The sequence below is a fragment of the Lactuca saligna genome, chromosome 4, assembly GCF_052625555.1.
Source record: "Lactuca saligna cultivar CGN05327 chromosome 4, ASM5262555v1, whole genome shotgun sequence".
NCBI lineage: Eukaryota > Viridiplantae > Streptophyta > Magnoliopsida > Asterales > Asteraceae > Lactuca > Lactuca saligna.
In genome coordinates, this window is record NC_136420.1 from 12,559,189 (window position 1) to 12,577,119 (window position 17,931).

The following is a 17,931-nucleotide window of genomic DNA, read 5'->3' on the forward strand; positions in this document are numbered from 1 at the left end:
CAAATTTATTGCTTAGTTTGTTTACCATTTTCCTTGGGTGCATAGGCAAGAAGTTAACCAAGAATCGGTGGGAGACTGTTTGTCATTTGCATCAAACTTGTTCGTTTTCCAAAGATCTGTTTATTAATTTCTTAATTTTATTCCTGGGGCAAGTCTATACGGACAGGCAAACACCATCCGTGACTAGTTTTTTTTGCTGGCTGTAATATTCATCTACATACTATTACGGATCATTTTTGCCATTCAATAACTAATGAAAAGTGATGATGTGCATGATAAGTTTGTATAGCTAGCATAACATAAAATAACATTACATGGATTAAGTAGTATTATATTTTTCTAATTAAAAAAAGAGAAAATCTTAAGAAAAATTCTAATATTTTAGCCTAATTTACGAAGAAAAAAAAATCTCAAATTAAATTTTGTTTATGAAAAATCATAAATTACCGGTAACAATGACGATTTGATCTCATTTTTCTCAGTTTATCAGTGATGATATCATTTTTTGTCTGTAACATACATTTTATCTATTTTAATGCAAACATAGACGTCTAGTCATTTAATGAACTGATGGGATGTATATGTTGGATTATATAATGTTATGATTATCATAAAACTTGATATCCTGTTGTATTGTATATTTTTTGAAATATAAAATATATCAAACGGATACTGCAATAATTACATAGACTAGCAACAACTTCGTCATTTTTTAAGTTTATAAGAAATTTCAAATTGTCTATCAAATATTATGTAACCCAACGTATCTATCTCATCAGCTTATTTTCAGTCATTTTTTCAGGAAACACGCATTTTATCAGTTTCATTGTTCACCTAAATATATAATCATAAATAAGCCGATGAGATGGATATCAAGTTTAAAAGTAAACGTAGAATTACATAATTCATCGTATCCATCTTATTAGCTTATTTAATGAGCAAGTGTCCAAGTCAGCAATAAATCCAATAAAATATACATTACATGGATTAAATGATCAATTCATCACTTAATTTTAGTTTGGGACTTACTCGTAAATTATGTAAAATAATAAGATTTTAATGGAACCATATTAGGAATGAAACGGGTAAACCAGGAAAAAAAATAGACAAATTATCATTTCTACTGGTAATTTATGTTTTTTTAAAGAAAAAAGAATTTAGTTCATGACTTTCAAAAATTACGGTAAAATATTACTATTTTTCTAGATATTTCCTTTTAAAAAAAAGTTGGTAGACAATGATGTTAACACACTATACTCATAGGCAAAAAATAATAAGGATTGTAAAAGTTTATGTTGAGCTTATGTGACATCAAATTTTAGTAGGCAAAAACATCATCAAACCGTATAGCTTTATAAAACTTTCCATTCATTTTCTTTTGTTTTCAAAAAGTATTTTTCCTTTTGTAGTTAGATGCGATGATTTTGATTTATTCATAAAATGTTAGGTTAAGCTAAACTATATTTTATCTTAAGTCAGATAAACTAGTAAATTCATCTTTAAGTCAAATATATTCAAATGTTTAGAAGGTATTTGGCAAAACAACTTATTAACTTATTAGTGGTTACATACCCCTATAAACTTAAAAAGTGTATGGATAAAAAAATAACTTATAACAATGATTAAGTGCTAATAAATTTTTATAAGTTAATTTCCTCTAACTTATCGTTAAGTACCTAAGCTAAAATTAATAAAAAATTTCTGCCGGATACCTCCTTGTAACGATCCAAATCGTGTTTACACAAATAATTAAGTTATTATTTAATTATATTATTTTGTAATCATAATAGATACAATGAGTTACCAATTAAATGAAGGGTAAATTACACCGTTGGTCCCTCGTGCACATGCCAGAAAGCATGTTTAGTCCCTATTTCCAAAATTTAACTCGTGCAGTCCCTCGTTGTTATTTATCTTGCATGGTTAGTCCCTATGTACGTTAACTTTAACTCCTTCCGTTTAAGCCACCCACGTGCCTTGCACGCAGGGGCATTTTCGTCTTTTCAGGGTTTGTGTCTATATTTAATGCCGTTACACTGCAACCCTCTTTTCCTCTGTATCCTCTCATTCGTCTCTTCCCCTCGTTCGTCTCTTCCCCTCGTTCGATCGATTTCTTCCAAATACATAACAATGATCGATATTAAATGCAATTGTGGAGCCACTGCAGTGATTCGCACATCTTATAGCAAAAGAAACCCTGGGAAACTCTATTATGCTTGTACAGTAAAGGTAAGGTTAATGACTTCAATTTCGTTCTTCGTCTTCTCTAATTTTGCCCTAATTCTTCATCTACTTTAATTGGTTCAGGGACCATTATGCAAGTTCATAGGATGGGTGAATGATTATGATCAGGACTGTGATTGTATGGCGTTTAGGATGAAACTTGAAGAACAAAATCGCAAATTGAAGCTTTACCTAGTTATTAGCTGGGTTTTTTTTGTTTCAGTCCTTATATATAAAGTGTAGGTTAAGTAATGAAGTTGTTAGTATTTTGGTATGTGTATATTGTAATGGAGACTCTTTGTAATGTTATTTGTATTAACAAAAAAATTTCAATTTTAGTTACAATATATTGTGTAATCATAATGTGGTGTTATCAGTTGGTGTTCAAATTTAATGAAAATGTGGTATATGGCATACAAACAATTAAACCATTCAATATACCATATGCAACATATGCAATATACCATTCAATACTAGCATATGCAACATATGCAATATACCATTCAATACTATGCAATATACCATTCAATGTTATCAGTTGGTATGTGTATATTGTAATGGCAACATATGCAATATACCATTCAATACTAGCATCCAATATAACAATTAAAAAGGACAAAAACTCTAAAATATCCAAGATAACCATTGACCATTAACATAAAGGGACATCCAAAATAACAACATAGTCTTGTGGCATACAAACAGTTATCCTACACAGCAACAAAGTATCAAAATACAACACATAACAACAAAGTATCAAAATACAACACTACAAATTCTCAAAGCATGGGGCTTTTTCCTTTGTTCCCAACTCCATTTTGTACACCACCACTGCTACCTGCTGCACCTTCTCCTGTTGTATTCCCTGCTGCACCTTCTCCTGTTCCATTCCCAGTATGTGATTGTCCCTTGCAGGTCCTTCCATTATGGCCCACATTTCCACATTTTGTGCATGTTACAGATTTCCATTTTGTGGACACTCCATCATCTTCTGTTGCAGATCTTCTTCTCTTTTTTTTTGGTCTGCCAATAGGGACACGATACTTTGGTGGTATCAACTTGGTAGGACATGTGCTTTTTTCCCACAATAACCTCCCATTAATAGGTTCAACTTTGAAGACATACATTTCTTTCCATGTCTTGAGCCAATAAGTTGGGTGTACCCATGTCTCAGGTATTCCAACATTTTCATTGTTGAGCCTCATATCCCATATAGCTGCTATACTATGTTTGCAGGGTATGCCTGTCAGTTCCCACCTATTACATGAACAAGTTTGTTGGTCCATATTAACCACATACTGATTAGTACCTTCACTTGTAACCTGGTACTTCCCATTGCCACAGAACACTGCCCTACACTGTGATGCCCTTTCTTTAATTTTTTCAAGGGTCTTAGTGGCTGTAGGAGTTAATGGGCCATTAGCTTTATCAATTTCTTTTTGAACCATGACAATTTTCCTCATGATATACTCCCTAATAAACTCCAAGCAACTGATAATTGGCTTATCACGACCCTTCACTATCTTGCTATTCAAACTCTCACACATATTATTCAACACAGCATCACAATGTGCCCTCCCTAATAAAACACAACTGTATTAGATTATTTTTAAAAATTATACACTTATAAACATAATATTATATACCTGAGAAGTGGGATCTGGACCAGTGCTTAGGTGGAATAGAATTAAGCCAGTCATATGCTTCACTGTTAAGTTTCTTTAATTCTTCCATGGCACTATTGAATTGTGGTATGGTGGTACATGTTGCACATTTCCAAAGACAATCCTTGAATTCCTTGCCCCTCCATTTACGTTTCATGTTCTCATGAAGATGCCTTAGGCAATATCTATGCTCTGCTGCTGGGAAAAGTTTCTCAAGTGCAGGCAATAACCCCTAAATCATCAAAAGAGTGAGGTTGCTTATTGAATTGTAAAACATGCATGTGAAAATGAATGGAGAAATTTATTTACCTTCTGTCTATCTGATATGAAAGTGAAGTTGGAGTTTGCATACAAACCAAGATCATCTCCTAAGTTAGTTAAAAACCAGGTCCATGAATTAAAGTTCTCTGCTTCAACAACTGCATATGCCAAAGGGTATGTGCAATTTTTCCCATCTAAACCCTGAATTATCATGTCAAACACAGTAATAAGCAAACAATTAACTATGGTCAAACATTAATCAAATACTAAAATATGATTATGCACATACCACTGCTGTCAGGATCATACCATGGTATGGACCCTTCATGAATGCACCATCAAGCCCTAGTAAATCTCTTTTCCCTGCTGCAAATCCACTTTTCAGTGGACCAAGACAAATGTATACTCGTTCAAATACCCTGGTCTCAGATGCATAACATGGTTCACTTTGCACTTGAAGTTTGACTGTGGTGTTTGGATTTCTACTCTGCACCTCCTGTAAGTAGTCTCTTAGACATGAGTACTGAGCAGCAAAATCTCCCCTAATTGATTCCAGGGCTTTCGTTTTCGCCCTATGAACTTTCATGTCTGACAATCCAAGTTGGTATTTCTTCTCAAGCATCTCACGTAATGCTCTAAGTGGTATTTCTGGGTTTGCCTCCACTGTGTCAACAATCTGTTCAGAGAGAAACTTGTAGTTACATGCCCTAATTTTCCTTGTTTGAAGGCACGTATGTTGCTTTTCATAGGTCTTAACAGTCCAGTTAATGTCTTTTTTCCACTTACTCACTAGTAGGACCCATGGGCATTTATGAACAGAACCATCTTTCACTTTCTTTTTCTTTTGACTTGGTCCCACTTTGTCATTACTTTTGCTGGTCCCACCTGTTTCTAATATCCCAAGGTTTGGTATTGTCCCTTTGCAAACCACTCTAATCCTATTTTTGTCATTCTTGACGAAGTCTAACTCCCTTCTACTCTGTATGGAATGAAGATAAATTTGTTGCTTAACTTCCTTGGCTGTGCTAAAAGTCTGGTGGATGTAAAATGGATCTTTGATAGCAGCTGCTTCATTCTTATGTGCTCTTTGTAAATCTCTTATCTTCTTCCTTTTTTTACTAGCTTCACCCTCATCTGATGCAGATGCAGATACAAATTCTTCAGTGTTTATAACCTCTAATTCTTCATCACCTTCTACTGCTTCATCTCGATCATCAGGAAAACTTCCAACCCACTCCACCTCTTTGTCAATGTTGAGGTGAAAGTTCTTCATATCAACCTCTGGATCATCTAACAAATTATCTTCATCAACTATGTAATCGCTATCTTGACTGTATTCACTATCTTCAGTGTCATCACTATCATGACTGTCTTTACTAGCTTGACTGTCTTCACCTGCTTTTTCACTATTTGGTTCATCTTGTTCCATAGGAGTCCCACACCATTCAAATGTATCATCCCAACCATCAACATTAGGACATGTGCTTCCTATCATTGGTTCAGTCAAAGGGCTTTCAATTCTTGGTATATAGGCAGGGGTTGACTCAACTGTTTCACTCAATGTAACAAGGGGTTGTTCCAAGGTTGTTTCAAGTAATGTACTAGGGGGTTCGTCCATAGTTTCTACATTCTCAAAAACAGGGGCTTCTTCACTAGGACAATCCCCTGAATTTGACCATGTCAATAACAAGCTTTTACGACAAAGGGACTCAGGAATTTCGTGTATCTTTATCTTTGCAGGGTTTGGGGACATTTGATACGTATGGAGCTTGGTTTCCCAAAACTCTGTATACACTTCTATCACCTTGTGTTCATACACGTATGACCTAAAGTGGTTTATATCTTCGTCACAACCCAAAGCATATAACCCAAAATCTAAATCCCAGGTTGGTCGTTTGAAATGATAATAAATACTTTTACCTGGTTCCACACAACCAAGCAATTCCATTATCTCGTCCATATCATGCACCGAGAACAAGTCACTATCAATGCCATCAATATATTTCATCTTCCCCTTTATGTATTTGCGGCCTGGAAACTTCGTAAAAACTCCACCATAGTTCAATCGTATCGAGAACATACATGGATTGTCAGCTGCGAACCCAAAAAAAAATTACGTTTTAGGAACGTATAATGGATGATCAACTGAAAATGTAGAAAATTTTACCGTATGAGCTTTGGAGATCGTATTCCTCCCATTCTTGCCTAATCCTCCAGTTCACCATCGTAGAAAACTAGGGTTTTCTCGTGCAATGCTAAGGGTCGACGGAGGATGAAATCAGAAATGATCGGTTATCGAAGTCGCGCCATACTGGTTCATGTATACAAACCCTGAAAAGACGAAAATGCCCCTGCGTGCAAGGCACGTGGGTGGCTTAAACGGAAGGAGTTAACAGTTAACGTGCATAGGGACTAACCATGCAAGATAAATAACAACGAGGGACTGCACGAGTTAAATTTTGGAAATAGGGACTAAACATGCTTTCTGGCATGTGCACGAGGGACCAACGGTGTAATTTACCCTTAAATGAATTAATAGAAAAGGTTGACGTGTTATGCTGTTAACTAGCCCAAGTGCCCGACCTATTTTGACTCATACTAAAATATTAGTATTATTTTTATTGCCTTAGGTGCTCATTTCTTAGGTGCTCATTTTATATGTGATTTTAATCTATGTGATGATTTTAGTTTAATGTATATATGTGGATGGATGTACTTATTGATAAGAACTTATTAAATATGGATGTGGTCGGAATGACATCTTAAAAGAACTCTTCTTTCTAATGAATTTAATTTTCAAAATTTTATTCAAATAATACTTTTTTTTAATATACTTTATAAATTACATGTATGACTTTTTGTACATAAGTTGGAGGTGTGATATTATATTTCTGAAATTGAGATCTAATGTTTTATCAAAAATATATTGCAAGATAAAACAAATAGTAAAATATGAATGATTTGTTATTCTGTAATGTTTTATCAAAATATCTTGTACAATAAATATTTTTTTATTTTCTACTAATGTTTTTAAAATTTTATTATATACTTTGGAAACAATATTTTGTAATACTTCATAGTCCATAGTAAAGGTGCATCACTAAATGAAACCGTTCCAACCCGAAAACTGGATTTGGTCATAATTGATTTTGACTGAAACGGATTGGATTAAACCGAAGATTGGATTCAAACCAGTTTGGCATTTCGGGCAAAAAAGTGGATTATAACCGGATTCTCGATAAACCTTTTTTTAACGGGTTCTAAACCGGTTTTCTTTCTAACCATTAAAAAATAGAAAATTTTGTATTTTTTTTCTAACCATTAGAATATGAAAGAAAAAAAAAAAAAAAAAAAAAAAAAGCTACTTTGAATTTTCTTGAATTTTTTTACTCACTTAACACATAAATATATGGTATTTGTTAGATTTCAACAAAAAAAAGTTTCTTTCTAGTTTGTTAAAACTCTACAAAAATGAGTTTGAGAAATTCTACCGTCGCCGATGGTCAAGACTCGAACTTTGTTGTGGTGAAAATCATACCAACCGGTTGGAATATGGAAGTGAGATCATTTTGATTTGTGTGAAATGTATGGTAGGAAGGAAAAAGCACGATGCAAAAAAGTGTGGATTGATTATGAGCAAGAAAGCAATAATACTTTGAAGACTCATGCAAATAAAACTTGTTTGGTTGTAAGGTCAAACGATTCGAATCAACCAAATATTAATCCCGACGACACAATCTTTATTTACAACAATGATGTGATTCGAGAAAGCCTTTGCAAGTTCATGATTCAAGAGGGATTGTCTTTCAATCGCATCGACAACCCACGTTAGACACGGGTTCTTCAAACGAAAATGCAACCGCAATACCGACAAGTAAGTTGCACTAATCTTAGCCGTGATGCTATAAAGTATTGGGAATAGCCCAAAAATACATGCAATTGAGATTTTTAAATGTAAAAAACGGTGTTTCTTTTAACTTTTGATGTTTAGTCCTCCATTGAAAGTTTTCACGTCATTACACATTGGATAAATCCTTCTAATTGGGTTATAAACAAACATGTTATTTCTTTTGAACTTTTTGCATATCCTCACCCGACGGCACGTTTATTTTCAATTTAAGTAAGCGTTATAGAGTTTTATAATTAAGCAACAAAATTTTTTCTATTTCATTTGACAATGCAAGTAACAAAATCATTGCCGCAAAAAGATTATTTGTGAAATATAAACCTATTTGGGATGGCTCGATTTTCATACTCGATGTGTTTGTCACAAATTAATCTAGTGGTGCAAGATGGTATAAAAAGAATAGAATCTACGATTGAAAATTTCAGAAATGTAATGACAAGAACTTTTGGGGAAAAAACAAATCTATAATGGAAAATATCGACGTTTTACACTTCCATCAACTTAACTCTATATAGTCTTCATTAGGATGTTGATACTTTAACATCCCAAAAATACAGATAAAAAATTTGTTTTTAAAATTCATTCAAAACATAAATTACTCATATCAAATCAGTCAAAAGTGCAATATAACAACATATTATCAGAGTACAAATTCCTAAAATCTCAAAATGGAAAAATCATAAGGTGTTACGGTGTGAGCAGGTTGGGCCCTGTCCCTTTGAATTAGAAGTACCTGAAACATAAATAGAAAACTGTAAACACAAAGCTTACTGAGGTCCCCCAACTACACCATACCATACAAACATACAACCAAGCATATCTGGCTACTTGCAATCCCCTTCGGTCTATTGCAATCGGATACCATCAAGCATATTTGTGTGCTTGCGACCTTCGATCTATTTCAACCAGATACTGTCAAGCATATCTAGGTGCTTGCAATCCCCATTGGTCTATTTCAACTAGATATCAAGTCTATTTCACCCCTGTCCCTACCACATAATCTCATAACAAATAATCATAGAGTCATCAAGCAAACACAGGCATAACTGACAGTTGTCATGAAGTCAACCATCATACTACAATATAAACTAGTGGGACGACATTGGTGCCTTCGAACCATCGATACAATGAAGGAAACTCACCTCAGATTGAAGGTATCAAATCACACTCAGGGTATGGTTTGCAAAATCCTCTCCCTATGCACAAGTATAAAACACTAATTAGAAATTAGGTCAATAATCTAACCAAAAAGTCCAAACCCTAATTCTTGACTTAAGGAAAAAGGGTTTCTTCACCCTTGCCCCTTGCCTCATTGGGCCTTCCCCCACCAAGGCCCAAATCCATACTAGTCCAAAAAGGCATCCAAGCCCAAATACAAGGCCTTTAAGGCCCAATATGGCCTAAGAGCACCTAACATAGCCTAAAGCCCAAAAATGTCCTGCTACAATAGGTGGGATTGTGGCCCAAACCTAAACAAGTGAAAAGCCCAACAAGAATCGAGCCCAAAAATCTCATGAACCCACTCACTATGTACGCGTGGTGTACATGGATCGTATGTCAGGCGTATACTGATGATCCGGAATCGGGGCACTAGCCCAGTAAGGTAGCATCTAGAACTGGTCAGTCAGCCTATATTTGCTCCCATGACTTAATCCATTAAGCTTTAACATCCAAAACTTAAATCCAAGCTGATAAAAGTGTCTTAAGCCAAAAGGTTGCAAACTATATGCTCTTGCATTCCTTATTGGGACTCAAACCATGAATTAAGCCCTCTAACTCTCTTAGGTGGTCACCAACTCATGCATGGTTGAACCTTAACTTTCAAGATATAATTTTTATGACTTCATGCACTCTCAAGAGTCCAAAAGGACAACTCATATGGCCTGGAGTAGCCCATACTCCAAAAGACCAAGTTATGGGACCAAAAGATGCTAAAATCTTCCTTGAACCTAGACCTAAGCTTAGAATGAACAAGTTTCAAACTTTATACCATCAATAGGCTAGAAATGATGAACAAACTCTGGATCTACAAGCTCCTTCTTCTCCTTTGCTTATCCTTAATCTTCCTTCTTCTTCAAAACCACAAAAGAACACCCAAACACTCTATGTAAGCTCACAAATGCACTCGATATAGCTTGGGTTTCGAGATTCGCACTAAAAGGAAATGAAGGTTGTAAGGGTGATGCACTTGAAGGACTTAAGAATCTTAAATATGGTGCAAACCCTAAAAATTAGGGTTTGCCCCTGGCTTGAGTACACCCAGCATACGTATAAACCCGATAAGCGCATGCAAGGAGTACGTCGTGTGTACCAAATTTACACCCAGTGTACTCACATACCCTTCACCACTTTTTAAATTGAATAATAGATTAATTTCATACCTGGCGACTCGGGTGCTATAATTCTCCCCCACTTGAATCAGATTTCATCCTCGAAGTCAGCTGCCGGAAATAACTCTGGTTAATGCTCCCTCATCTCGTCCTCCGGCTCCCACATCCATTCTTCACCCTTGTGGTGCTGCCACTGCACCTTAACCAACTCGACAACCTTGTTCCTCAAGGTTCTCGTCTTCTTGTCGAGGATCGCTAACGGTCTCTCAATGTAGTTCAGACGGTCATCCACCTAAATATCCTTCGATGGAACCACTGCGGAATCATCCACCAAACACTTCTGTAGCTAAGAGACGTGAAAAGTGTTGTGAATTTGGCAAAGTTCCACAGGAAGATCCAACCGATACGTTACCCTGCCCACCCAGGCTACAACCCTAGAATGACTAATATACCTATGCCCCAACATGCATCGCTTCCTGAATCATATGACTCCTTTCATAGGTGACACCTTCAGGAGAACCATATCCCTAACTTGAAACTCTAGGTTTGATCGACGCTTGTCGGCATAGCTTTTCTGTCGACTCTGAGATGTCTGAAGTCTACTCCAAACCTGTTGAATCAACTTGTTAGTCTTGAGTACCACCTTGGTATAAAATCTAAAAGCTTAAAGTCATATTCTTAGACCTACTCGATGAGTTGGCTGCCCCCAACTCGTTGTGTAGAAGCAGATCAGGCTGCGTGATTTATGAGGTCTACTAAATGAGTTGGAGGACCCCAACTCGATGAGTAGGAGCTGGAAAAGGAAACCCTAATTTTTAGGGTTTTCCCCTATATAAAGAACTTAAGCAGCCTCTTGTGGCCTCCCTTACCATTTCATTATCCAGAGAAGAAACCCTAGCCATCATTTGTTGTTTCCTTGAGCTTGAGAGACTAAAAGAGTGATTTTCGTGTATTTTGTTGAAGAATTTGGAAGGTTGAGAAGCTTGGAACATGAAGGAGCTTGTAGATCCAGCATCTACAATATTTGGGCATACATTTGAAGGTAACAAGATTTTACCTTGATCATTCTAGCATTACATCCCTTTTTCTTGGGTTTAAGGCCATTTTTAGTATATCTGTCGAGCATTTCGGGTATTGATCATGAACTAAAGTTGTAACTTCAGATCTGGACTCCTTTATGTCCATATAGTCATAAAGTTATCAGATTTAGCAAGCCTTGGCCTTTCTCATTGGGTTAAACCTTTTCTTTAGCTTGGTTTTGGCATTTAGGACCATGCATGTATGTAAAGTTTGAAACTTTACATGGAAACCATGCCCTAGGAGGTTAGATCTGCAATTTGGAGCTTTGGTGTAGCTTAAAAACGTTTGAATGAGAAATAGACTGAAGGGACTCGACAAGTTTCATGGTCAACTCAACGAGACGGATGAAGATTGGCCATTATGTGTTTCTGCATGAACTCGGCGAGTCAGTGAGACGACTCGACGAGTTAGTTAGGGTTTTCGCGACATTTGGACACACATGGACTTGACGAGTTGTCTGGGAACTCGGCGAGTCAATTAGGATTTTCACGATTTCACGAGTTTTCGAAGGAGACGACGAGTTGGGTCAACATGGACTACTGACCTTGACCGTTGACTTTGAATTTAACCAACGGTTGACCAGTTTGACTTCTGGTAGTATTTTAGTAATTTGGGGATTTATGGAAGTGGATTATTGGTGGATGTAGGTGTTGGAGTTAGATCTGTATTTGGAGGAATTTGACATCATCACTTCAAGCTACTTGTGAGGTGAGTTCTTCTCACTATATCAACAGGGTCTAACGCACTAATGTCGTCTTATTGATTTGCATCCTGGGAGTTAGGATGGTGATATGCTTAGTCAACTGGTGGGTCATTATCTGTTATATCAGTTTAACTACTATATATATACCAGCGTATGATATCTATATGCACATGTTTGTTTGATTTGGGGGTTGAGTTGAGGCGGACTTGCTTTGTGTTGAAGGCTAACATACCGTGGGTAGACCGAATAGACTGCAGACCCAGGAGGGCATACTAGTCAGACCGAAGGCTCGACGAGCGGTCCGAATAGGCTGAAGGCCTTAAGAGACAGTCCAGATGTGTCAATGGCTCAAAGAACGGTCCAGATAGACTGAAGGCCTGCGAGGCTGTCCAATCAAGCTGATGGCTCATTATGTATGTTGTTTGTTTATATGATATGATTATGATTATATGACGTTGGTATTTTGGGCGAACTTACTATGCTTCGGGCTTACAGTTGTTGATTTTGTTTCAGGTACTTCTGATGATCGCAGGAAGGTGAAGGCGTGATTGTACACCTCCTTATGTTTTCATGATTTGATTTTGGGATACTCTGACACTAAACTATTTTGAAAACAAGTTTTGTAATAATTATTGGTTTTTGAATGTTTTAAAAAGTTTAAATTTGGCATGATTTTTATGGGTGTTACATCTTACGTTATTAAGTTTCGAAAATAGTATATATCTTTTAGGGTTTTTCCTTTTGATGTTCAATACTTGTATGCTCAATCAGAGAAAATATAGATAAAAGCAATGAGGGTTGCATGCACACATATGATTGTGTTGTTATGCATAAAACCCATCATTAAAGATGGCTCGGGTTTCACGATTAGCACTAAAAGGTAATGGAGGTTGAAAGGGTGATGCACTTGAAGGACTTAAGGATCTTAAATAGGGTGCAAACCCTAAAAATTAGGGTTTTTCCCTAGCTTAAATACGCCCAGCGTACGCATGGGTACGCCTAATGTACGCCGTGATCACCCCCGATAACGCGCATGTAAGGAATACGCTGTGCGTACCTGATGTATATCCAATGTACTCACGTTTCCTTCACAACTTATTAAATTGAACTAAATCGAACAATAGATTAATTTCATACCTGGAGACTCAGGTGCTATAGATACTAGATGGAGTTTGACGTGCATGATATTTGAAAGTTTGATACGTCAAAGAACTGTAACAGCCCAAAATTTCTAGGTATTTATTATTGGCTTATTTTTGGAAATTGTGAGTGGACTCGGCGAGTTAGAGCTCAAACTCGCCGAGTAGGATCGCGGTTTTGGGCACGGGTTCGCGTCTGGACTCGGCGAGTCCACGCTGTGTAATGAAACCCTAATTCTCGGGGTTTGAGACCTATTTAAAGGGCCTTATGGCCGTCATTTGTGCTCACCAATCCATAGAGAGAAACCCTAGAGTGCTTGAGCGTTTTGAGAGAGAAAGGAAGCCATTCTTGACCGTTGTGGTGTTATTTACCAAGGAGAAGGAGGTCATAACCAAGAGGAAGCATACGAGGTTGCTATACTGTGGATTTGAAGCTCAGATCTTCGAACATGAGGTATTATTTCAGCTCATCTTCTATTTTATGAAGTATATTTGGATTTAGGGTTTCTTGTGGCCTTCGTTGGGTTGATTTGATGCCAAATAGTCCCTTTCTAATGTTGAGGCTTTGGATCTGGATCCATAGAGGTCCATAGAGCCTCACTCATCAAGCTATATGAAGAGCAATGGAGATTATGACTTTGAGTTGTGGTATTTGGGACTAAATCATCATATATGGTCATATAGATGTTGTTTGTACATCAAGATAGTGACTTTACGTGCTAAATAAGCTTGGAAGGACTGGATCTATGAGTTAGTGGATCGGATCTGACCTTAGGAGCGAGTTTGAGTCATTGCATGGCATGGACTCGCCGAGTCCGAAGAACAGACTCGGCGAGTAGCATGAATATTGCCCAGCACCGCACAATGAGTGGTCTTGCCGAGTTGAGGGTTTGACTCAGTGAGTCAGGGAGAGTCAGAGTGGGTTAACAGGTGGACTGAGTCAAGCTGGGACTCGCCGAGTTGTTCTTGAGACTCGGCGAGTTGAGTCGTGGTGGCCTCAAACCTCATGCCAGGTGGAACTCGCCGAGTTAGGAGAATACTCGACGTGTCAAGAGAGGATCCCAGGGAAATCAGTGTATACGCTTAGACTCGCCGAGTCGCTATAGTGCACTCGCCAAGTCCGGTCAAAGTTGACCGTTGACCATTGACCAGTGTTGACCTATGTTGACTTGTTAAGGGATAGTCAACCTTAGTTGGGAAAGTGTTAATTAGAGATGTATTATGTTATAGGAGGACTATAGCTCGGGAGATCGAGCACTAGTGATTTCAGGGATTTACGAATTACCGAGATACGCGAGGTGAGTCTTCTCACTATACTTTACCTTGAGTAGGTAACCAGAGTTATGTGATAGAGTATTTGTATGCTATGTATGTTATATGTTGTACTGCATTATTTCTATGTGATTTATGTTGTGCATGTTTACAGAGTTAGAACCGGAAGGTTCACAGAGTTAGAACCTGAGGGTTCACAGAGTTTGGGTGCACGGACCCACAGAGTTATAGCCTCGAGTGGCTAATATGTGTTATATGTAGTATTTTGGGGAACTCACTAAGCTTTGTGCTTACAGTGTTTGATGTTATTTGTTTCAGGTACTAGTGACGACCGCGGGAAGGCGCCGGCTTGATCAGTACACACGCATGGGATTTATGATTTTGAGATCTTGGGATTTTGTATTACTTGAATTTAATGATTAAATATGGTTGTTTTCTGAATATTAAATGAATTATGTTTTATAAAAATTTGAAAAATTTTGTTTTGAAATTTACGGTGTTACAGTTTGGTATCAGAGCCTTGGTTTGAGGGATTTGGGTACACCTTCGGGAGTATTTGAACTCAAACTGAGGATTTGGAGAATATTTTCGAAAAGAAAAACAAAATTTTCTAAAAGTAAAATATTTCTAGAGAAATTCAGAGGAGAAACGTGTGTACGATCGGTCAGCGCCCGAACGGTGATTTCCCAAAATACCCTTATATTATATGCTTATGAGATTGTTATGATGTATTCTCTTGCTAAAGTAGGCTAGGTATTCCTATTAGGACTAGAGTGCCCTGATTTGTGATGCCTTAGCCTAGGGAGAGGTGAGCTGCTATGAGATGTTTGAGAGAGAATAGGTAGCAGCGAGGAGCTTATGAGAGATCTGTTAGAAAGTGATAGAGTACTTGGAAATTGGGATTCGAAGAGGAGGATTTGGGGTGTATACTGAAACGGTGTGGACAATAGTATTGGGCCCGTACTACTGAAAGCACCGGGGCGGTGTACGGTCCGAGTAAGAATCTTCGAAATGCCAAGGATCAATGAGGGATGAGTTGTCGAGTGTGAGTATGCTCGAGCGGATTCTAATTTATCATATGTTGTATTTCAGAGGTTGATCATGGTGACGACAGGTCATATGTCGGAGGGTGTCGGGGCTAGTGATGAGGAGATCCGACAGATCATTCATGAGGAGGTGGTTGCGGTCATCAGGGCAGAGATACCAGAGATGTTCGGGTCTATTAAGACCGCACTGATTGAGACTTTCGACCAGCGTTATGCTGCTCTTTCTGAGGCTGCAGTTGCAGCAGCCACCGCAGCTATTGCTGCTACTAAGCCGTAGGGTGGTGACGCGTTGCTGTTCCGGGAGTTCAGCAACACGAAACCACCAGATTTTGATGGGACCCAGGACCCGGTGGCGGCTATGAGATGGATTTCTGACATAGAGTGGTGTTTCTTCACTTTCTCATCTCCTGAGCATTTGAGAGTACGGTTCACGCTGAACCAGCTTCGCTTGGGAGCGAAGGACTGGTGGAAGTTTGTGACAACACACTTTTCGCCTGCTGAGCTTGCTGCAGTGACCTGGGAGAGGTTCACTACCATGTTCCGAGATGAGTACGTTCCCCAGGTGGAGAGGGAGTGTTTGGCCCAGGAGTTTCTGACCCTCAAGCAGGGCACTGAGTCCGTTACGGTGATTACCAGGATGTTTCACGAGAGGGCGATGTTCTGCCCTGAGCACGTGTCCACTGAGCAGACACGTATGAGCCGATATTTGAGTATCTTGAGACGAGACATTCGGGAGTTCGTGGCGAACTCCTCATACCGGACATTTGCTGAGCTTCAGGCAAATACCCGAAAGAGGGAGATCGAGCTAGAGACTCAGGCTAGGGAGGAGGCTGAGTCTCAGGGGAGGGATCGGCGACCGGCACAATTCCAGCCGGTAGCCAAGCAGGCCAAGCCCGCTGATCCCAAATCAGGGAGCCAGAAGGGCTGCACTTGTGGAAAGTGTGGCAAGGGTCATGATGGAGCGTGTAGAGCAGGATCTTGCTACAAATGTGGAAAGGAGGGGCATATGGCCAAGGACTGCCCCAAGGGGTTTGCAGTATGTTTTCACTGCAACCAAACCGGACACCGGAAGGCGGAGTGTCCGCAGTTGCGGGGATCAGCTCAGGGAGCACTTCAGGGATCTGCCCCTGCCACCATCAGAGCTACTGGGAGTCGGCCAGTGAAGGCCGAGGTGCCGAGGGCACGTGGGAGAGCGTTTCAGTTGACCGCGGAGGAGGTCCACGCAGCACCCGATGTCGTGGCTGGTTTGTATTCTTTCGTGTATTTATTGTAATGTTGAAATATTATGCTTATATTATGTTATTCGTAGGTACTTTTCTTGTGAATTTTGTACCTACCTTGGTATTATTTGACTCGGGTGTGAGTCGGTCTTTTGTATCTTTGGCTTTTAGTCAGCACATCAGTGTTAGTCGCGAGGTGCTGAGTCAGCCTCTGAGAGTTTCCATAGCTGACGAGAAGGCGGTATATGCCACGGAGGTGATCCGTGGGTGCGTACTCGAGATTTTCGGCGTTGAGTTCCCGATTGATTTGGTTCCTACTGCCATGGGGGATGTTTGTGTCATTGTGGGCATGGACTGGTTGAGCAGATTCGGTGCGGTTATCAACTGCGAGCGACAGCTAGTAACCATACGATATCCTAGTGGGGGAGTTCTTACAATGTACGACGAGGGTACCCGTTCTGGATCAGCGTTTTGTTCGGCCGCTAGGGTGAGACAGTGTTTACAGCAGGGCTGTAAGGGTTTTGTGGCGTACATGTCAGATACACGGGTTGATTCCACGAGGCCTAGGACAGTGGAGGAGGTTCCTATAGTGCGAGTGTTCCCGGATGTCTTTCTAGAGGAGTTGCCGGTGTGCCTCCCGTGAGGCAAGTAGAGTTCGGTATTGATTTGGTCCCGGGGGCCGCGCCTATCGCTAAGGTGCCTTATTGTCTTGCACCTCCAGAGATGCAAGAGTTATCCTCGCAGCTTCAGGAGCTGCTGGGGAAAGGGTTTATTCGGCTGAGCAGCTCGCCGTGGGGAGCGCCTATTCTGTTTGTAAAGAAGAAGGATAGTTCACACCGGATGTGCATTGATTACCGGGAGTTAAACAAGCTGATGGTCAAGAACCGTTACCCGTTGCCGAGGATCGACGATTTGTTCGACTAGTTGCAGGGAGCATCTTGGTTCTCCAAGATCGATTTGAGGTCTGGATACCATCAGGTGAGGTGCGAGATGAGGACGTCCAGAAGACAGCGTTTAGGACGCGTTATGGGCATTATGAGTTTGTGGTGATGCCTTTCGGACTCACCAATGCTCCGGCAGTGTTCA

The 17,931-nt window shown here is 39.2% G+C and overlaps 2 protein-coding genes and 1 long non-coding RNA gene across 3 annotated transcripts; 1 reads left to right on the forward strand and 2 right to left on the reverse strand.

The window, feature by feature from the left end:
- The first annotated feature begins 1,821 nt into the window (after positions 1 to 1,821).
- On the forward strand, positions 1,822 to 2,568 carry LOC145038305 (uncharacterized). The gene is made up of 2 exons (XR_013679310.1): positions 1,822 to 2,229; positions 2,308 to 2,568. It is a non-coding gene; the product is annotated as an uncharacterized LOC145038305 (long non-coding RNA).
- Positions 2,569 to 2,853: 285 nt separating this feature from the next.
- Positions 2,854 to 3,957, reverse strand: LOC145039288 (uncharacterized). The gene is made up of 2 exons (XM_078987358.1): positions 3,870 to 3,957; positions 2,854 to 3,802 (listed from the first exon to the last, which is right to left on the reverse strand). Exons 1-2 carry the CDS (start codon positions 3,955 to 3,957, stop codon positions 3,003 to 3,005), a joined length of 888 nt encoding a protein of 295 aa, XP_078843484.1. The 3' UTR covers positions 2,854 to 3,002.
- Positions 3,958 to 4,299: 342 nt separating this feature from the next.
- Positions 4,300 to 6,664, reverse strand: LOC145039289 (uncharacterized). The gene is made up of 3 exons (XM_078987359.1): positions 6,316 to 6,664; positions 4,458 to 6,242; positions 4,300 to 4,349 (listed from the first exon to the last, which is right to left on the reverse strand). The coding sequence occupies exons 1-3, from the start codon at positions 6,371 to 6,373 to the stop codon at positions 4,300 to 4,302; spliced, it is 1,893 nt and encodes a 630-aa protein (XP_078843485.1). The 5' UTR covers positions 6,374 to 6,664.
- Between the last annotated feature and the right edge of the window lie 11,267 nt (positions 6,665 to 17,931).